At 39.6% G+C, this 22,342-nt stretch overlaps 1 protein-coding gene across 4 annotated transcripts in view; it reads right to left on the minus strand.

Moving 5' to 3' along the window:
• Positions 1-981: 981 nt before the first annotated feature.
• NPNT (nephronectin) overlaps positions 982-22,342 on the minus strand; it is a 75,916-nt gene continuing 54,555 nt past the window's right edge. For all 4 annotated transcript variants that reach the window (XM_055342359.1, XM_055342360.1, XM_055342361.1 and 1 more), the window contains 4 exons: positions 14,272-14,358; positions 13,690-13,788; positions 5,107-5,363; positions 982-3,742 (listed from right to left, as the gene is read on the minus strand). In XM_055342359.1, coding sequence (XP_055198334.1) covers positions 3,632-3,742; positions 5,107-5,363; positions 13,690-13,788; positions 14,272-14,358 — 554 coding nt within the window. In that variant the 3' untranslated portion in view covers positions 982-3,631. The remainder of the gene's footprint in view (positions 3,743-5,106; positions 5,364-13,689; positions 13,789-14,271; positions 14,359-22,342) is intronic.

Below are 22,342 nucleotides of genomic sequence, written 5' to 3' on the forward strand. Positions count from 1 at the left end.
CATCCATGTCTTTTCAAATGGTAAGATTTCATTCTTTTTCATGGCTGAGTAATATTCCATTATATATTTAAATATAATATATAATCTATATATATACCATATATACCACCTCTTTACCCATTCATCAGTCAATGGGACATTTGGGCTGTCTCTATAATTTGGCTATTGTTGATAATGCTGCTATAAACATCAGGGTGTGTGTATCTCTTTGAATTAGTATTTTTGGATTCTTTGGGTAAATACCTAGTAGTAGAATCACTGGATTGTTGGGTAGTTCTATTCTTAACTTTTTGAGGACCTCCACACTGTTTTCTAGAGTGGTTGCACCAGTTTCCATTCCTACCAACTGTGTAAGAGGGTCCCCCCTTCTCTGCATACTTGGCTAGCACTGGATCTTTTGTATACTAGTTGCTCTTTTAAGCCAAAATGTTTCTTCTGTGCCCTGGAACAGGAAAATTTGTTCAGAGTCCTCCAGTACTATCTCTCCCCACTGCAGTTTGCAGTGCTAGAGTGGGGGTTCCCTTCATTACCTCATCAGGAGGACTTTTAATCCTGCATGATTTCATTAGATTTGTTTCCTTATAGTCGTCTTCTCCATCAGGAAAAGTTGTTGGAATATGAGTAAACTACTATAAGTCAACAAAACCAACACTAGTAAAAGACTTTTCACTTGGAATTCATACATATTTATATACTCTAGCTTATCCTGCCTTCCTATGAAAGGACTTGAGGCTAATGTTTACAACTAAGTGAGATATAGGAAAACATAACTAAAGCAATTTGCCAAGGTATGACATTTGCTATAGGGATCTTCTGATCTCTTCCTGTGCATGCTGATGAGAAAAGGCATCCTCATGTGGGTACCATCTTTTTTCCCAGTTTTCCAAGAAGGGGGTTCTAGAATAGATGACTTTTGGGAAACATCAAACTACTCCAATATTCTTGCAATCAAAAACAAAACTCAAAATAATAACAGACAAGTATCATTTAATAGTGCTTTTATTTACAAAGAATTATTTTTATTTGGCTGTTTGGAAAACCACTAACATTTTTCACTTTAGAAAACATTAAATAATAAACAAGATGTCATACAGTACTCTGGATAACTTCTGTCAGTTTAGTGCAATGTATTATTGGCACCTAAAAGTGACATTTTCAATGATTTCCCCCTTTTCCTTTTCAGTTGTGCAGTTACAGGACCACAAAGGAAATGAATCATTAACAATGGATCTAAAGCCCTACTGCCTGGCCCCTACTCAAAGGCTCACTGATTTACATCCAGCTCCGGTCCTGCCTCCACCAAGTTAAATGATCAAAGATACCCTATTGTAACTATTTTTAAAAAAATACCATTTTGTGGAACCTGGCAAATTCCAATTGATAAAGGAACTGAATCACAGTGGTTAGGTGAAGCAAAGACCCTGACAGAGGTGTTGAACATGGCACTCTTCATCAGTGGCCATGTGAAGGGGTCACACACATTGCAGAGAGAACGCACCAGACAAAAAACTCTCCAACTTCTGTTCTTTATTATGGTCTCTTTAAAAACCCGAAATACCATCCACTAAGCAAGTGAAAGGGTTATCAAGGAAAAAAAATGAACCCAACCACATTACAATATTATTAAGATACTAAAATACATGTCCATCATACTCTTAAGAATACTGAGATTTGTCTTCCTGTTTTAATCCTGCTGGGTTTGCCATAGATCTTTTAGTGAGCTCTGCATTTGGTGGGCTTTTTCCCCTTTTGATTCTCCTCCATTAGGGACCAAGGGGTAAATGCCTAAATTAGACCTTGGCCTCATCCGAATGACTCAGTTTTGAAGATTTTCATTACGTAGTAAGAGGATCAAAACGTCTTTTGGAAGATTCCGTAATCTGTTATTCCACCTTGACATAAGAACATCTGTAGCCATATTAAATAAACAGATTTTTATCTAATTTTTAAAAAGCCTCAAAGAAAGTGAGACAGAAGAGAAAGAGGGGGAGAGAGACAGAGATTCACTTTTTTTTTTTTCTTAAACAAAGCATTCTAATTTAATAATTGTCCCTGCCAGGAAATGGCCCCTCACACTCCAGTCTAGGCCTGTTTCCTCCTGTTCTATTCTTAGCACATATGGAGAACAGCTGGTCACCATCCTCTCTGTACCAACCATTCATACACTTGAAAACCAGCAATGGTTTGCCCCTCAGTCTTCTCTTCTCCACGCTGGATAATCCCAGTTCCTTTAATTTTTCATCATAGATCTTTTTTTCCAACCCTTTAATCATCTTTGTGATTCCTGGCAAAAACAGCAGAAAATAGTTTGATTACTTAATCAGAAATGAAGAAAAGCCTCAGGAGTAAGATGCCTCATTAAAGTTGTGTATTTTTTTTTAATATAAAGGTAAAATATCCAGGAAGGAAATGTAGTTGGGGGTTCCTAGATCTGAGAATTCCAATCTTGTCCTCTTGCTCCAAAGCATGTGTGAATCCAACAAAATAATGCCTCCAAGCATAGGACCTGCTTCCTAACCCCGTCTGACAAGAGGCACATAAGTAATGAGCTAGACCTGCCTAAATGTATATGGACTTAAATGAAAATCTGTTCCCACAGAGCTTCCCCCATGCTTCCCCTCACCCTTCCATAAACAGAATCTTTTCTCTGAAACAATCAGAACTTTTACAAAGCTTTTTACAGCTGACCAAAGAGAGCCATGTTATTGTGAAAACTGTTGGCTTTAAAGTATAACCTGAAACAGCGAGGGTTTTATATGTTAACTGCTGCTTCTTGTCTACCTGAATGGTTCACTATCCTTTACAGTGATCAGAATCAAGGCCATGAAAAAAATTCATCCCTCCACTACCACCCCTGACATCTCTTCCAATTTTCTCTTGTGGCCAAAATAAGGTCATGGAGCTGGATGACATTTCACTGGGTAGTTTTTAATTCAAGAAATCACAAGCTGCCTTTTCCCTTGCAACTAGAGTCTGTAAATACTAGGAAGACATAACTACTTAATACCAATAGCACATTTACACAAAACATAATACTACTAACGAGGCATTTCGTGCCCACTCTACATAATCGTCTTTAAAAGAAAAATACAGATAACGAGAAATAAATGCATCTTGATATGTTACACACCCTTCTTTTATAAAGTGAATGGCAGTAAAAGTCAGAGTTCAGGTCAGGCCAGAGCTAACGGGCTAAAAGGAGAAACCAATTTCACAAGCACATTGTACAACATATCTTAGGGGAAGTCAATACTACTTGTGGTACAACACTGAACAGCTAACAGAATGGCCATTTGCACAGATTTCTTTTGCAAACTTCTCCCATCATTTGCTACTAGGAATACCTTGTAACCGGGACGAAGGATGGCACACATGTCAAAGGCCTTCCTAAAGAGACAAGGATGGAGGATAACACCCAAAGCTGGCTTGGATGTGTCTACAGGCACCCCTTGTATTTCAAGGGGACGTCACTTTTCATTGGAATTGCACAAAAGCAGGCCAGCAAGGTGTGGGTCACCCACCCGACTTTCTCCTGACCCACTGACCCCTGCGTATCCTAGGCCTGATAAGAGGGAGAAGGGGGTAGGAGGTGAAGATTGGAAAAAGAAAAGAGCAACAGGGCAATTCATTGCTAGTTGGGAAGTTGCTCGTGTTCCTCGGAGCAGTGGCCTTTTCTCAGGCTCACATCATCCAATCCAATCTCCCCAGTGTGGCCACGCCTCTTTTCACCTCTGAAGATGACCTGGGGAGAGAACGCACACACAGGTCAAGCCTCCTCTGCCCCTTCCCAACACCCGCTCATTTCGCGAAATAAAGGCGAGCTATTCCCCACAACCAAATTGTGAACTTCCTCAACTGAAGGGAAGACTGGAACAGAGCCGGTGTCAGCCGGTGTCACGTGAGCTGGCCTCTGGGTACAAACTAAAAGCGGTAAACTGTTAGACCAGGTCACTCAGAAGCAGTTACTCTTCAAAGAAGCTGTTCTGAACGACAGACCACTTCAACTTCGGAATGCTTATGAGGTGGACACTTTGCCAAAGATTACCAAAATTAGAAGTAAAACATGAAATGGAATATAAAGGTATAGAAATAAGGGCCAAAGATCTGAAAGATCATAATCATGCAGCCCGTCCTAGCCGTTGGCCCTTTCCTCCTTGGGTTGAGCCGGCTTTGTTGCCTAAAATGGATTCCAACCAAACACTCCAATCTAACCACGGTGTTGCTTGACTTCTGTAAAGCACACACACTTTCTTGTATTTTATCTCCTGCAGAGCATCCTTTCTCTTTTAAACTTTTCAATGCAATGATCTGAAATGCCTTTATTTTTCCAAACAATATTAAGTGTTTTTTGAAGAGTAAAACAAATCCAAGACAGATAAAAGCTATATTAACGGAGTCTATCCCTTTCAACATAGTTTCTAGGAACCATACCTCTCGTCACAGATGCACAATCTTCTAATAGCAAGTATGAATATGAGCATAAAGATGCTCTTCCAAATACCTCATTTCTGTGGGATGCTATAGATCATTTAATTGTTTTCGATGACTTGATTACTTCAGATAAAATTTATATACTCAATCAAAGCTTTTCCCACACCCTGTCCTGAATAGAATAGGACTTCCCAAGCATATTGTTCTGCGTTTCCACCCAAGGCTGCTTAACTATGATCTCTGAGGCAAAATTAGACTTTAAAGAAATAGTTCAAAAAAAAATAAATAGTTCAAAAAAGAAAAAAATACTTTAGGGTAACTCTGAAAAGTAAAGACGTTTATAGAAAAAGGGAAAGCAGGTGCAGTTAAGCTCACCACCTTCGCCCTTTCAAGTTGTTCACTTTTTTCAATTCCTGAATTCTTTTTTCATTAAAAATAGAGGATTTTCACCAGCGTGAAGGGAGAGCGGTGGTGGTCAAAGGTTGCAATGAAGAATGGAAGCAGCGGCAAAAAGGGATTATAGGAAGAGTCACGAATGGGGTTCTCATACCCAGGAAGACCCAAACCTTCGTGCCTGAATTAATGAAAAGAACAAGGCTTCTTCAAGCCCGGACCCTAGAGTTCTCCTATGAAAGGAGAACCCCCCAGCTCTGCCTCCTTGGCGGTTCTACTTACGCTCTTGACGTCAGCCCCTCGCAAGGTGATCTGTGTGTGCCTCCAGCCATGGCCACCATTTCTTCCCCACAGGGCTGCTCCGTGGGCACCGTGTTTTCTCACAAACACCTGGAGCGTGCCGGAGTGCAGCCCAGTCACCTTGTGCCTGAACGACAGGCACAGGTCCCCTGAATGCAGGAGGTGGCCGAGAGGTAGCACCAAGCGAGCGGCTTTTCCCCCTGGGCCTTTGGCTCCCGACACTGTCAGATACTGTCCACCTGGAATGGGAAAAGCAGGGCTGTGTGTACGTGCTGGCATCGCTCTCTAGCACAGACAGCACGGGCGCAGCTCGACTTTGAGGCACCTGCAAACCGGGGCAGTCGTTTGTACAGAATTCCAGATTTTTGGAGAAAAATAGGGCTTACTTCTATCCCTCCCCTATAGTCTATGGCTTGTGTGTATAGGAAACACTTGGCTCATGGAGAATGCAAATCATGGCAAGGACACAATAATTCGCGATCCTAACACTATGACTATTTCCTGTCGAATATGGTCAGACATACACAGGCAGACACAAGCTCACAATCTCTTGATCCTCACCAACGTATGATTATGTTGTCAAGCTGGCTGCCTGCTTGACTCTAATTTGCCAGGGAGAATTTTTTATGTGGATAATTAACCCCCAGGCGGTAGAAGACACAGTAATCTAAAGGGGCACTAAATAGGTTTCTTCTTTCTTCTCTCCACTTAAAAAAAATATCTAAAGCAGGAAAGATCCTTTGAAAAGGTAAGTTTGCTATGTTTCTTACACTGGAGTACCCCTAACCCCAAGAAGATGCAGAGGTGTTCTGGAATCCTCTACATCTTCCTGGAGCATCAATTTTATTTGTAGGTAAGTAGTTTAAGACATTTTTACATCAAAACAAATCTACACCATTATATATAATTAATATGTAAGTTTTTATTACATGTACGTGTACACAAAATATTAAAAACTTTCACTTCGGACAGGTCACTTTGATGGTGTCTTCAGATCTCCAGGGCTATTGTTTGTGGAAATTTAAATTGTTAGAGGAAAGGGCCATTGTGGCATAGGGGTGGGATGGGGTAGTTAAGCAGCAGTGAAGTGCTCTTCTCTTGCTTTTCGAGAGAGGGAAAGTGGCAAGTAGTATTTTGAAACTCAGTCCATCCATGTACAAATGATATTCCCAACTGTTTTATTACAGCCAACTGAAAAATAACACTGCATTTCAGCACTGAATTATCCACAAGAAATCTGTGGTTGGAATGTTGAACACATGTACCTGTTTTGGTAGAAATGCTACTTATCTCTCAGTTACAAGATAAACTGTCCTTTCTTATACTTACTCTGTATAAGGCATGATAATCTGGGGGATGTCCTATTCTTCCAGTGACTTCTCTGAGTCCCCGACCAAATGGGGGATCTGTGTATATTCCGCCTGTGGCTGACTCTTTCGGCTCTTAAACAGGAGCGGCTGGGGCTCTGCTAACATGTCTTTGCTTTTGTTTTGTTTTTTGTTTTTAAGGTTTATTGATTCATTCATGAGAGACACAGACTGAGAGAGGCGGAGAAGTAGGCTCCCTGCAGGGAGCCTGATGCAGGACTCGATCCCAGATCTCAGGACCACGACCCAAGCCGAAGGCAGGCACCCAATTACTGAGCCACCCAGGCGTCCCACTAATGTGTCTTTGAAGGAACATTGGCTTGGCCTGTTTTGCACCTGCAGAAGCTAAGGCTTGAAGAGGTGAAGGCACCCAAGGTGTCGCCCTGCCAATGAGGGGCAGGGGAATGGTTTGAACTCAGAACTGCCTGACTCCCTATTCAGCCCTGGCTCCTCTCAGACTGGAATCACTGGTTTATAGGTTTCTGTCCTCCAGGAGACGGAGACGGTGAACTCATTGGTATCAGAACTAACCTTTCCCCTCACATTACCCCATTTTATATCCTAGCATATGGTAGGGCTTTGATGTCATTTGTTGAATAAATGATGTCATAAGAATATAGCAAAAAAACCCACTTCAGGGCTACAGATCCTTGAGGCATGTACTTGACCCACCGAAAACACACACAGAATTTCTTAGCCTCCTCCCACTCCTGTGCCCCACCAAATTAATCCAAACAATACTGTGGGCCAAAACATTTAGATGGGGCTTAAATGTCTCCTCGTAAGTCGGCTCTGAATCATCACAGGTATTTGGGTTAAGACTTACAATACAAGGTTATTACAGTTAACCTGAAAGTTTTAAGAAAACAAGGATTACCTTAAGACCCTGCGGAATGTACACTAACATCACTATGCCAGACACGGCCTGCAAACAACACAACAAACCAAGGCATCCTAACAAGAGCCAAATAGTCCTTCTGTAGAGGTATTTAAAACTAAAATGTAAATCATGACAAATGAGGCTACAATTGCTCCTTCTCTGTAGAGCTGCTCTGTGGGCACCAGGTTTTTGTTTTACCATGAAGAATTCTTTCCCTTTTTAATAAAAGGAAGTGTTACAAGGGTGGAACAGTAGCTAAGGGGAAAACTGATCTAGCACCCCCAACAAGTTACCTATTACATAAAAATTTTACTTCTGATTCCAAGATACTGTTTTAAATATAAAATTAAGTATTTCCATGGTTTCAGTTTAAAGAGTCACAATATCTAAAGTTTGTTTTTGGATGTTTTTGTAAATAGTACATAGTGATAAAATTTAAATGTGCTTATTTTTAACTCGACTGCTTTATGCTTTAAAATTTCAATTTACAAAGAGAACAACATAATGTCCATTACTTTATCTGTTAACTGTGTGGTCAAAAAATAAGGGAGTATTTTACAGTGATTTTTTTTTTTTTTTAATTTCTTCGCTTAGCTGAGAAACCAGCCCAGGTAAAACAAATATCATTACAGTTTGCTGGTATTTACCTCTCTAATGCAAAGAGCTTAATTTTTTTTTTTTTTGTTTTCAAGAGAAGTAATACAGTAATACCCACTGCAGGAAAAATGAGATAAATATAAAAGCATAATGAAAATTTAAATATGCAATGATCCCAAAAGCCAGTGATAATTACTAACATTTTAACTTCTGAACTTCTATGTAACTACGTGAACACTAATGCACTTGAATATGAACATTTTTTACAGTGTAATAACTTTCCTTTTTCATTAAATATATCAGTCATTTTTCTATGTCAACAATATAGACATATTTCATAGCTCCAAGTATGCCATTAATAATTTAGCAAATTTCTTAATTTTATTTTTCTTTTGTAATTTCAAGTTTTTATTTAAATTCCAGTTAGGTGGGATGCCTAGGTGGCTCAACGGTTTGGCGCCTGCCTTTGGCCCAGGGCATAATCCTGGAGACCCCGGATTGAGTCCCACGTGGGGCTCCCTGCATGGAGCCTGCTTCTCTCTGCCTATGTCTCTGCCTCTCTCTCTGTGTCTCTCATGAATAAATAAATAAAATCTTAAAAAAATAAAAATAAAATAAATTCCAGTTAGGTAACATATGGCGTAATATTATTTTCAGGAGTAGAGTTCAGGGATTCATCATTTACATATAGCACCCAGTGCTCATCACAAGTGGCCTCTAAACTTTCGCTTTTCTAAGATAAAATATCATAAAACAGTAAGACAAGCAAAAAAATAAATAGTCGTAACACATGAAAAGGACTAAGTTCCCTTTTAACATAAAGAACTTTACAAATTAATAATAACACACAAAATAGAGGGCATCATGGAAAAGAATTACTTTAAATATATGAAAAGATGGTCAACTTTTCACAATAAAAGAAAAATTAAAAGGAGATGCCTTTTCACCTATAAGCTTGGCAAGGATAAAAAAATAGTTTAATAAGATCTACTGCGGAAGCTTCTTAAATATTACTGGTGGGAGCATAAATTTCTACAACTCTTAAGAAGGGCAATTTAGAAAACTATGAAAAGTCAAAATGCAAATTCCCTTTGACCTAGCAATTCCACATCTAGGAATTCATGCTACAGATGTATTTAAGTATATATGAAATGATACATGTACGAGGCTATTAATTGCAGCACTGTCTGAAATGTGCCTCAGTGGATGGCTCGTTAAATACAGTGTGCTACATCTAAGAAGGAATGAAATAACAGCCATAAGGAATAAGGGTGTTCTGTATGTACTGATACAGGACAACCTTCAACAACAATGGCTAATACTGGGGCAGCCTGGGTGGCTCAGCAGTTGGGCGCCTGCCTTTGGCTCAGGGCATGATCCTGGAGTCCCAGGATCGAGTCCGATATCAGGCTCCCTGCTTGGAGCCTGCTTCTTCTTCTGCCTCTCTCTCTGTGGGTCTCTCATGAATAAATAAATAATATCTTTAAAAAAATGGCTAATACTATTTTAATGGTAACTGTAGGCCAGGCAGTGCTTTAAATGCACACATACGTTTAATAGATACTATTATTTCCATTTAAACAACTTGCTCAAGGTCGAAGCTAGTGAGTGATGGCACTAGGTTTCAGCCCAAGCCTTCTGGCTTCAAAGTCCACGTGTGTGTTAACTCTTACAGGATATAATCTTTCAGTGAGGAAAGCAAGCTACAGAGCAGGGTGCTGTTGTATAGAAAAAAATGTGTTTTTGGAAAGATAACCAAGAAACTGGTTGCATCTGGGGAAGGTGACTGGGAGCCAGGGCTGGGGGAGGAAGCTTTTATTTTTGCTGTTGATTTTTCCATTTGCGTATATTTCAAAATAATGTTTAATGCTGTAATAGGCATACTTGCATGTACAGGCTGGCTTGCTTGCTATTTTAAAGTGAGTACCTTGTAGCTATCAGTAGCAGACATAGCCCTGAATCAGTTTCCTTTAACCCTGATCCTCAGGGTTTCAGGAAAAGGGGCCCAGAGGTCCAGCCTTGACATTTACAGAAGGGTGTGTCTTCAGGGCCACAGCCACAGGCCTGTAGCACGTCACCACATCTGTCAGCAGCAGAATCTTCCATTCCTTAGAGGCATGTATTAATTTCACTACCTCACAATTAATTTCAAGACTGAATGCGGTAAACAAAACCTAGTAAGCACCAGGAAGAGCAGCTAGCAACTGAAAGTACTTCGCAGCTGTTTCTCAAAGTTGTAAGTTTGATGGTTTTCTTAGAGATATTATCATGAGAATATCTGCAAATCTGGATGTTACACAAGAAATGCACTTTAAAATCAGTCATAACCGTGGAAATCCAAACATATGCTCCTTTACAAATATGGTATAGTCTAAATAGAAACAGTTGGCTTGATACTTAGATAATACACAGAAATAATTTATTAAATTGGTTATATTCTTCTCTGGTCTTAGCCTGTGATATACACACAGTCACATCCCTGAACTTCCTAGAAGAAACATAGGCACTTTCCATAATAAGGCTTATTAGTAGGTTTCCATCAGTATTTGGTTAGAATTCCCCGACATATTCTAAAAAGTTCAACAATTCTAGCCTGACATATGCCGTGCACTCTTATCCCCACTTCCCCTCTGCCATCGTCTGGGCCTCCCACCCATTGCCCAAGCAATGGTGAGTCCAGCTGTTCAGCAATCTCTTTGGGAAGGCCTAGGGGCATGCCACTCTCAGTCAGAGGCTCTCCGAGGTGGTGTAGCAGATTTTCCAATCCAACCCTTATCTAATGCTCAAAACAACACAAAATGCCTCCACAACGGAGAGCTCCCTATTTCTATGTTATCCTGTTCTCTTTTTAGACAGCTCTGATGCTTGGAAGTTCTGAGAGTGAACCAAAATTGATCTCCCTATGGCTTTTACCTACTGATCTGACTTCTCATCTGCTTGTGGTTCCAGAATAACTATGATAGATATTGTTGGTCAAATATTTGAAAAGCAGTCTTGCTCCATTATTTCTTCTCCAAGCTAAACATTCTTTTCTTCACTTGTTTTCCCACAGACTTTGAGATACCTTTCCAACTAGGTCGTTTTTTTTAGAAGGGACCTACAGTTCTCTCTCTTCTTCTCAGACTAGAAAGAACCCACCAAAGTGAATTTGCCATTCTGGAAAAAAAAATACCATATTTCTATGGAAATGACCCCACTTTTTGGCAGTGATGACACAGGTTTCACTCATATTAATAATTTTTCACCCCTCTTATTTGAGTAACTTTCCCTTGCATCCTACTAGCTATCAGCAGAAGGCAGGAGGAGAAGGGACAAGAGCAGAGAAAGAATGGCCCCCCGCTTCGGGGGCCAGAAGTAATTGTCCGGGCTACCCAGTCACAGAAACAGTCACCACTTCTTTCAATTTATTTTATGCTATCATAGCCAAATGACTGCTTCAAATTTTTTGGTTTACAATTCTAACTTCCAAACCTCTCTTTCTATCAGAGGGCAAGTGGAATTTGGGTCACAACAAATTTAAACATTTACATATGTAACGAATAATAAAAAATGTTAAAATATAAAACTGGTTCTAAAATATAGTAACTAAATTGTAAAAATCAAGCATCTTACGTAGATTTTCTACATAGGATGCTCACATGGAAGTATAATGAATACTGAATTCCTCTGTGTTTATTAGCATGAATAACTCTACCAATGTATCTTACTTGAGTTATTCATTAGGACCATGAACAATGCTCACCATTCTATCCTACATGACTGTTAAAGATCCTTCATTCTGTAGCAAACTACTTCAGGTCAGTGGTCAGTCAAATCTACAGGCCTGAGATCTGCTCAGCAGATAGAGCACACTACCAAAGGAGGGAGGCCATAGGCAGTACAGGGAGGTCTAGATACAAAGTCCACTCTTCAGCTCTGTGGCCTCAGGCAATGTATACAAGCTCTGGGCCTCAGTACTTCCTCTGTGAAACATAAACAATATCACCTGCTTCACAGGGTAGGTAAGAGGATTGAGCTGAACCAATGAGATGATGAGGGAATCAGGACTACAGCAGATATTAAATAAAAAATTAGCCATAGATATCTATGACATTAATAATAATGTCCTGCTCAGAGTCAACTTTAAATGTGTGTGCGCGGCGGGGGGCACTAAAATTTATTTCAGGGGCACCTGGGTGGCTTGGTGGTTGAGTGTCTGCCTTTGGCTCAGGTCTTGATCCAGAGGTCTTGGGATGGAGTCCCAAGGAGCCTGCTTCTCCCTCTGCCTATGTTTCTGCCTCTCTCTCTGTTTCTCATGAATAAATAAATAAAACCTTAAAAAAATAAAATTTATTTTATAGCTAAGATAAATCTAAAAACCCATCTGGAATTTATTGAGTATTCATATTTTTAAAAGCTTACCTCAAATTTTCATTTTTTTTAAAAAAGATTTATTTCAGAGACAGAGAGCAAGCCTGTGTGCGCTCTCGCACGTGTAGGAGTTGGGGGAGGGGCAGAGGGAGAGGCAAACAGACTCCCCTCTGAGGGGCTGGATCCCAGGCCCTGGAGACCACAACTGAGCAGAAATCCAGAGTCAGACGCTTAACTGACTGAGCCATGCAGGTGCCTTCAAATTTTCATTTTTAAAAATCTGCTCTGTTTTTACCTTAGAGGGACCTAATGAATATATTTTTGGGTTAATTTTTTTAATAACTTACTACTCAAACTGTGCAACAAGGACTAATGCCACAGGTATACCCAAGGAGCATGTTAGAAATGCAACAAAATCTCCATTTTAACAAGGCCCCTAGCTGATCTGTATGCACACTGAATTTTAAGAACTGGTTTAACAGAGCGTATCTTCTCTCAAGTTAACTTTCAGTGTTTTGTGCTCTATCTATATACCTGAGATGCTACTCTAGAACTAATTTTTTAAAACACAAAACACACTTTGTCTTCATGTCTTGTATCTTTCATTCTTAAGTCTAGAACCAGGATATAAAGGAAAGAAAAGAAATTTCACTCCTCACCCTTCCATTAAGTTGGCCCCACCCATTAAAGATGTAATTACTGAGGGGAGGATAAAACCAACAACAATATGTAACTTTGCTTCCTCAAACAGGATGACAAAACATCTTGTAAGCTCTGAAACTTTCTAACATTAGGAAGCATGCGATTTATGAATCTGTTAATTTTCCAAGGAACTATGTCTAAATCTACCTCTCTAAAAACATTCTCTTGGGGAATAAGTGGTGGTAATTCATAATTAATTTCTTCAATGTCTAGATTAGATGTGAATATTTCTCTAGAAAAAATTTCAAACTTCACAAAAACTTGCAGTGTCTCTTCTTGCTATGTGTCATATCCTTAAAAAAAAAAAAAAAAAAAAAAGGACATAACTGAGAAAACAACTAGGGATGGCCACCATGGCTGATGTACCATTATTTCTTTCATGCTTGGGAATGGGGCACTACAAGTAACTTGAAAGTTATATGTTAGTATGAGTCTAAATGTTTTACTTACCAAGTGTTTTGAGAAATTTAGCTGGCCTTTTAATGAACTACTTGTCTTCCCATAATATAATTTTAGTTTATTGCTGACAAGTGTAGTTCACTTTAAAAAAAGTAGAACACGAAATGCTGGATGAGATCTTTCTTTACTGAATGAAGAGGGCAAACAGAGAGATTGTCAAAACTAGGGTCCTCAGACAGGATCAAACTGATAAAGATGAACTGGTTTTACCTGTTGGATCTCTGACTGGTTCCCAGTGCAAGTCACTGTCTTTTTCCCTGATCCATCCACAAAGCCCATGGTCAAAATTACAACTGTGTATCAGAACACCTATAAGAAAACAACCAGAAAGATGAGTAGACCGCAAACTCAATGACTAACAGTAAAAACAAATTTGTGAACAAGGGTTATCTAGCCACACTTAACTATCCCACTAGAACTTCTCTCCATGAGATCAAAGGAAAATCACATGAATCCTTTCTTAGAACAATTGTGCATGTGTGTTCAGCTGTAAAAATAGAACACATGAATGTTGCCAAATTATGACCTTATGTCATCATGTACAAAATATGATTTCCTCTTCACAGTTTAAGTGCTGCTTTAATACTTTTTAAAAAGAAAATAATGATGATATATAATTATTTTCATTTGATAACTGTATAACTACAGAGGAAACCAAGTTGTAAAAAAAAAAAAAAAAGAGTACACTTTTCCTAGATGTAACTAAACAATATACAGTTTAAAAGTCATTTTCAGGAAATGGAAGGATACAATAAAATGTCATTATAACATACTAAAAGCATAGGTATCTACCTGGATCATCCTTTGCTTCATCATCTGCACTGACTCCCCTTTCAATTTCAAATATTTCAAACAAGTCGTTTGAAGGCTGCCGTGGAACTGCAAGAGAAAAATGTTTGGTTCGGTTTTGACGATGTATTGATAAAAAGGCATGCCTTGAACTATGGCATAGAGGGAGAAGACCTAGGTCTTTCACTCACCTGGAAGAATCCAAAGTATTTAATTACATGTCACATTAAGATTCATTATGTTTGAAAAAAAAAAAGATTCATTATGTTTGTTCTATAGGGAGGGACTCACACTGTAACATGTATCAAAGTACAATTTTTAAAACTCTTTTCCAAAAGTTTCTAAAATTCAACATAAAAATACATTAAGAAGTCTTTGCCTGGAAAATACATTTTAAAAGAGCTACAAATTTCTAGCAAAATGTTCATCTCTGTCAAATTTTAGAATCGGTTTCTATGAAAGATACACTATGAACTCTAAATTAAGGCCGTTTTAACAGAAAATGCCTGCAAAGCAGTGAATGGTTTGACTTTTTTTTAAGACTTTATTTATTTATTCATGAGAGACACACAGAAAGGCAGAGACACAGGCAGATGGAGAAGCAGGCTCCATGCATGGAGCCCGACGTGGGACTTGATCCCGGGTCTCCAGGATCATGCCCTGGGCCGAAGGCAGACCCCCAACCGCTGAGCCACCTGGGCTTCCCAAATGGCTTGACTTTTCTAACCACAGCATCATCTCCCCTCCAATGGACGCTGCCCGCTGCTGTACTCCATCCACAATTCTTACCACAGCTAGGTTCCTTGGCTCCTTAAAGATCAAATCCAAACTCTTTGGTGCAGCATTTACAGCACCCCCCCCCCCCAACACACAATACTGTCCCAACACCCCATTCATTTTCACATCTCTGCCCCCATCACCAGCTTGGGATCCTTTAGTTCCTATGCTAGTTAACTTGCCAAACTTCCCCTCTTTGTGCAAGCCCAATGTAAATATCATGCCTGGGTAAAAACTTTCATACCCCAGCTGAATTAAATCTTTCCCCCTTGGACTCTCCAAAGACCCATGTGTACACCCTACTATACTCTTCAAGAGAGAATTACAGTTATTCACATATGTGTGTCTGTCCTTCTGCTAGTTTCTGAGGACCTGGAGGGCAGCAATCATTCCTTATTCACATGGCATTTCCAGGGCTCGACCTGGTGACAGGCCCTCAGTAAATGTTTACTGCGCAAATGTGAAAATCTTGTCAGAAACCTATATTCTTTGTCAACCCTTTTCCTCAAAGGAACCAACTGGGACAGTTCTCAAAAATCTGCTTTTTGAGACGCCTGGGTGGCTCAGCGATTGAGCGTCTGCCTTCGGCCCAGGGCCTGATTCTGGAGTCCCGGGATCGAGGCCCACATCGGGCTCCCTACATGGAGCCTGCTTCTCTCCCTCTGCCTAGGTCTCTGCCTCTGTGTGTCTCTCATGACTAAATAAATGAAATCCTTCAAAACAAAACAAAACAAAACAGAATCTACTTTTTAAAAAATGAAGTCATTCATTTAAAGCATTAGTTAGTTCAATGTATATTTGCCCCCCATATGCCAGCTACCATGGCAGGCCAAGGAGACAGCTAAAGGAGTGAACAGGACTAACAAGGACCTGGCCCTCAGAGAGCTTGCATTCTAAGTAGATAGGCAAACATTAAACATGTAGAACAATCCACACTACAATTCTGAATGTTGATGAGGGCTGCGAAGGAAAAACACCAGATGATGTACTGAAGAGTAACTGGGTTGGAGAGTGGGGAGTATGTGGGAAATCTGTGAAGGGGAATTCCTGGCCAGAGACCAGAGCTACTCCCTTTTCCTTACTAGAACTTCATTAACTGTATTTTTATTTTTATAAGGCAGGGAGTAAAAGATGTCAAACACCAAGGAACGGAAGAACCAGAAGGGTTCTTTTTCAACACTATTCCTATTATTTCTAGCAAGATTTTTTTTAAGTTAAATAACAGTCCCATAATATTTGCACTGATTTTTTGTTATCTTACTGCTTTTATTTTTTTTTAATTTTTATTTTTTTAAATTTTTATTTATTTATGATAGTCACACACAGAGAGAGAGAGAGGCAGAGACATAGGCAGAGGGAGAAGCAGGCTCCATGCACCGGGAGCCCGACGTGGGATTCGATCCTGGGTCTCCAGGATCGCGCCCTGGGCCAAAGGCAGGCGCTAAACTGCTGCGCCACCCAGGGATCCCTATCTTACTGCTTTTAAAGCTTTTTCCTTTTTGTTTCAAAAGTCCAAACAGTGATGACCCATATACCCAGCCTAAAAGAGATGGAAGAAGAGAAGCTAGTCAGGCTCTAGGGACAAATCCCTACACAGGTGCCCTAGGGGTGAGGTAACTGGCCACCTTCTTTTTCACACAAATGACTGATGGAAGGGACATCCACTTAGAGCTTTCCTTTCTTCCTTTAGGATTCTAAGAGGGAGACTGCCCCTTAATTACGAGAAATATTATAAAGTTGTACGCAAACCTGCTTCATTTCCCATGATACAAAGAAGGTCAAAATATTCTATAGAACAATCATTTTTGTTCTCTTGTTGTAACTTGTACAAATTATCTCTGGATTGGAACAGCTCAAATCATACAGTACCCTATTATGGTGCTACATTATGGCAGTCTGTCGGCCCCCATTTTTCTAGCTGAAGGGCTGTCAAATGGTAAACACATCTTGGTATAGACAGGGAGGACTGTGCTAAGGTTTTCTGGCACAGTGGGCTTGTTTTTTGTTATTGTTGTTCTTAGAAGCATCTTTATTACATGTGATCTTAACACTGTAACCCATCTACTACCACATGGGGATAACTTCCAGTCACTGATGTAACAGTTGTCATAAGAAGCTGGCAAGTAGCTGTCTTAGAAATATCTATGTTGGGGCACCTGGGTGGCTCATATGCTTAGATATCTGCCCTTGGCTCAGGTCATGACCCCAGGGTCCTGGGATAGAGTCCCACATGGGCTCTCAGCTCACCAGGGAGCCTGTGTCTCCCTCTCACTCTGCCACTCCCCCCGCTCGTGTTCTCTCTCTCTCTCTCTCTGTCTCAAACGAGTAAGTAAAATGTCAAAAAAAAAAAAAAAAAAGAGAAACATCTATGTTATAAGTGAACTCATCACTTCATTCTTTACAGAATGGGTGTCACTTGCATTCAGTGCAGCTTCCACCTATATAACACTATTCTCTATAGTGCTTACAAGATGTGTTCTTAGAAACCTCTGCATTGGGCAGCCCGGGTGGCTCAGCGGTTTAGCGCCGCCTTCAGTCCAGGGCCAGATCCTGGAGTCCCGGGATCGAGTCCCACGTCGGGCTCCCTGCATGGAGCCTGCTTCTCCCTCTGCCTGTGTCTCTGCCTCTCTCTCTCTCTCTCTCTCTTTCACTCTGTGTCTCTCATGAATAAATAAATAAAATCTTTAAAAAAAAAAAAAGAAAAGAAACCTCTGCATTACAAATGTTTATGCTTATTTAGTGGGTATCACTGATATAACACTATGTGAACACAGCTTGCAAATATCCTTAAAAACATCTTTTTTTTTTAAAGATTTTATTATTAGAAGTATTCATAAACAATTCATTGCATGCATTATATAATGAGGGTTACTTCCCCTCACCGTAATAAACTGGTCATAAAGGCAGATCAAGCGGATCCTAAGGAAACACCATTTAGACCAAGAAGAAAAGAATGTGGAAACTTCCAAGCAAAAAGCAAAGTGTTAGGGGTGTTGGGGGTGGGATGTTTTAGGCAGCAGTTACAAAGAAGGTGCTCAGAACATTTAGAGAAAGGAATTCATGGTACCTGGAGGAAGGACGCTGAGAAATGAGGAAAACTACGTGGGATGCATTTGAAGAAAAAGGAAGGGAAGAGATCACACATTTGGAGGATAGCAACTCGGAGAATTCGTCATCTAACGACTTGCAAAGTGCCAGATGTTTCATTAATAGTTCTTGGAAACCAAGTGCCTAAAACACTAATTTCAGCAGCAGTTGATCAAGCACACCTTCACTGCAGGTCACTGGGAAACATTCCAAGGAATTTGGAAACCTAAAATGCTCAGCAGCTATTAGTTCTTACAGTTTTGTGTACTCCATTCTGTAACTCTGCCAAGTTGTTAAACTATTTCTCCTTTCTCACACATACCACTATGGATTGTTAAGAGTGTTCCACTGAAGTGTCAAGAGAAGGTTCACTACCCCATATTTTACAGTTTATGTGAAAATACTAATTGAAATAAGTAGTGGGAAAAAGTCATTCAAGCAGTATGATCTCAACTATGTACAAGAAAAACAAGCAAACAAAACAAAAGACTAGAAAAAAGAGTGACAAAATCAACACCCCACCCCACCCCAAGCATATATGGTCAATTACCTTGCAACAAAGAAGCCAAGAATATGCAATGGGAAAATGGCAGTCTCTTCAATTAGAAGTGGTGTTGGAAAACTGGATGGCCACAAGCAAAAGAATGAAATTGGACCCCTATCTTAAAGGATACACGAAAATGAACTCAAAATGTATTAAAGACTTGAATGTAAGATCTGAAACCATAAAACTCCTAGAAGAAAATATAAGCAGTAAGCTCCTTCGCATTGGTCTCAACGGTGATTTTTTTGGATCTGATTCCAAAAGCAAAAATAAACAAGTAGGACAATATCAAACTAAAAACCTTCTGCACAGCAAAGGAAACCATCACCAAAATGAAAAAGCCAGCTACTAAATAGAAAATATCTGCAAATAGTATCTGATAAGAGGTTACTACCCAAAATGTGTAATTAATAATACTGCACTGCATATTTGAAAGTTGTTAATAAGGTAAATCTTAAAAGTTCTCATCACAAGAAAAGATTTTTCAAAATCTTTGAAAAGTATGTGTGTTAACTAGAGTTGTGGTTATTTCAATATGCATACAAATATTAAACCACTGTATTGTACACCTGAAACTAGTATAACGTAGTAGGTCAATTTTACATCAAGTAAAAAAAAAGAAATACACCAATATGCTAATTATAGTGGTCTGAATATTGGAAATGAAACGATGTTTTCCCATTTGTTTGATTTGCTTTGTCTTCTGTAACTGTTTATTTTTAGGTTTATAAAAAGAAAATTTCTGTTAAGGAAGAAAAAGCATATCTAAAACATCGAAAGAAAAGAGAATTATGTGAAAGCACATATACAGACTCCTACCCCATAGCAACTATACGTGTGTTATTTGTATTTTGATTGCTCAAGAGAACTTTGTTGTTTTTTTATCATTTATTTGAGAGAGTGAGACAATGCACACATGAGTGCAGAGCGGCAGCGGGAGAGGGAGAAGCAGACTCCCTGCTGAGCAGGGAGCCCAAGTAGGACACAATCCCAGGACCCTGAGATCATGATCTGAGCCAACGGCAGGCATTTAACTGAGCCACCATTGCCCTCAAAGAGAATTTTGAATAGTCTTGGTACCTGCTATTAACTGTGAGGTTATGAAATTGAAATATATTAGCGAATTTGAACACTCCTTGATTCAAAAGAACTACCTTAATCAATGTAGAAAATGTTAAGATAAATGACTAGCCTTGCCTAAAAATAGAAGCATAACCAGGATAGACACTTGTACATGATTTTTCTAATTATTTTTCTCTGTTTTGTATTTAAGCTAATAGTCACTTTAAATATGTAATATATATTTTATAAAAACAAACATTTATCTGATACTGTGTAGTAGTTGCACCATTAATTTTTAATATTTTTTCTTTATTTATTTATGATAGTCACACACACAGAGAGAGAGAGGCAGAGACACAGGCAGAGGGAGAAGCAGGCTCCATGCACCGGGAGCCCAACGTGGGATTCGATCCCGGGTCTCCAGGATTGCACCCTGGGCCAAAGGCAGGCACCAAACCACTGCGCCACCCAGGGATCCCCACCATTAATTTTTAGAATGGTGTAATTTTAGAGATTAAAAGAAGGATAGGAGAAATGCTAACAATTCTGACTGGAGAATGAATTGGAGAATGAATAGGAGGCAGGCGAAAGTGGAGGTCAGAGAGTGATTATGACCAAAATCAACATAAAATGAAGAGTGCTCATATATTCTTTAAAAGATTCATTTCCTAAAATTTTTCCTTCCATTGGCCAATGTTTTACCCACCAAAAAATATCACATGCTGTATGCTTCTTACAACCTTCTGCATGAACTAAAACAAAGGGAATGTACAGGTAGTGAGGCATACAGACAAATGGATAGAAACGTGGTTGTGCTTAGGGACCTGGTACTCTTTCATAGTGGCTGGAGGGCCAGGGCCCCGGGAGAAGAATCGACCACACAAATAAGCAGGAAATCTCTTAAAAAAGATACTTTGTCCCAACCCTTTCTATGAAATATATTTTCCCCAGGAAGATGATATTAATATATAGCTTGTGTACATAAGTGAGGCTTCCCAAACAGTCAACTATACTGCTACCCAAAAAACATTACATTGGGAGTAGGCACAGTGAAGTAAATGTAAATATTAACACACACACCTCCCACTGCCAGACTTCTTCCAAAGAATTAACTGTAGCAAAATGTAAGCACTGTTCATTAAAGGTAGCTTTGCAAATTGTTTCTGTTCCAGGTGGCTACCATGACATTACCAAGGCTAGTTCTGGCATTTGTTGTGAGACTAGAAGATTAAAGATAACACTGTCTTAAATTGCTTCTATGGTTAGGGCTTTGGTTCAGTGGAAGAGAATGGTGCATATGCAAATGTCCTAATATTCTGAAGGCTCTTTCTAGAAGCAAAACCTAGGGGATTTTTATAGACTACCGAGTGGGGATGAATGACGGGAGTTTTATGAGGCAGTCTCCAGTCTCTCTCTCCTGTCCCCCAACCCCCCTCCCACCCACCCTTCTTTCCCTCTGTGTATGAAGAACATATGCATTATAGCTTTAAATGACCAGAGAGAAGCAAATAAAAGGATTGGAAAGGAGTTTCTGAAATTTCCTTAACCACATTAGAGAAAATTCTTAGCCATATACTGATTACTAGCAAAAAGAAAAGGGTTTCTGGGCTCCACAGAAAGAAGTCCTTGTCTGCCAAAGCTTTCATCCCACACGAAGAATCTAAAATGTTCAAAAGACAGCCCTTTGGGCTGAGAGTAAAGAGCAGAAGTGGAAATAATGAAATCTCTGGTGAAAGGTAGAACAGAGACACCCCTCCAGTACTCAGTAAGGAGCCCAATTTACATGGCTCACCTATTTCTCCTTTGATAAAGTTTCAGAATAACTCAAAGCACTGCCTGAAGCAATCCCAGGAGAACAGAATATCTGAGATGGTTCTTTTCTAAGTACAACCATAAGGATGATAACACAACTTTTCCGGGACAAGAGAATACTTGCCAGGTTCTGTTCTCTTTCCCTCTTCCAAAGCCAAAGGAAACCATGAAGGGTGGCCCTGCCAGGAGCCTGCAGAGCAGGTGGGCAGTGGAGGTTGCATGAACACCTAAGGGCCATGCAGAAGCCCACCTGCTGTGCAGGACAAGTGTCAATGCCCTCGGGCCACAGAAATCACATTTAAGGAAAAAAAGCTTTGATTTTTGATATGTATCACACACATCCTGTAATGTTTCCCACCAAGATAGACTCCTCTCTCAAAACGTTGTTACCATCTGCACAGCAGAGAAGTTGAGAGGATCCTGTCTCTCTCTCAACATGACAAGTGTTCCCCTAGTTACTATAAACACCTAAATGAAACAGGAGATTCCCATTATTTGGTAAAAAGTAAATGATATGTGAAGTAGCAGCTTTCCATTTGTGTTTTCTCTGCTCACCCAATAGCTCACACTAGCAAATCAATTTGGTTCAAAAGGACCTGGTTAGCTGAAAATAATATTAAAATACAATGAACCATAATAAAAAGCATCATAAAAATATAGACTCAGAACTGCACACAAAATGGGGCTGTATTTTTTATGAGTTAAGTAGGAAAGTTAAGGTAGGTATCATTAGCATATAATTGAATTCAACAATATCAACAGCAGTAGTAATAGCTACGATGTATTGAGTTC

Source organism: Nyctereutes procyonoides, unplaced genomic scaffold (assembly GCF_905146905.1).
Source record: "Nyctereutes procyonoides isolate TBG_1078 unplaced genomic scaffold, NYPRO_anot_genome, whole genome shotgun sequence".
Lineage (NCBI taxonomy): Eukaryota > Metazoa > Chordata > Mammalia > Carnivora > Canidae > Nyctereutes > Nyctereutes procyonoides.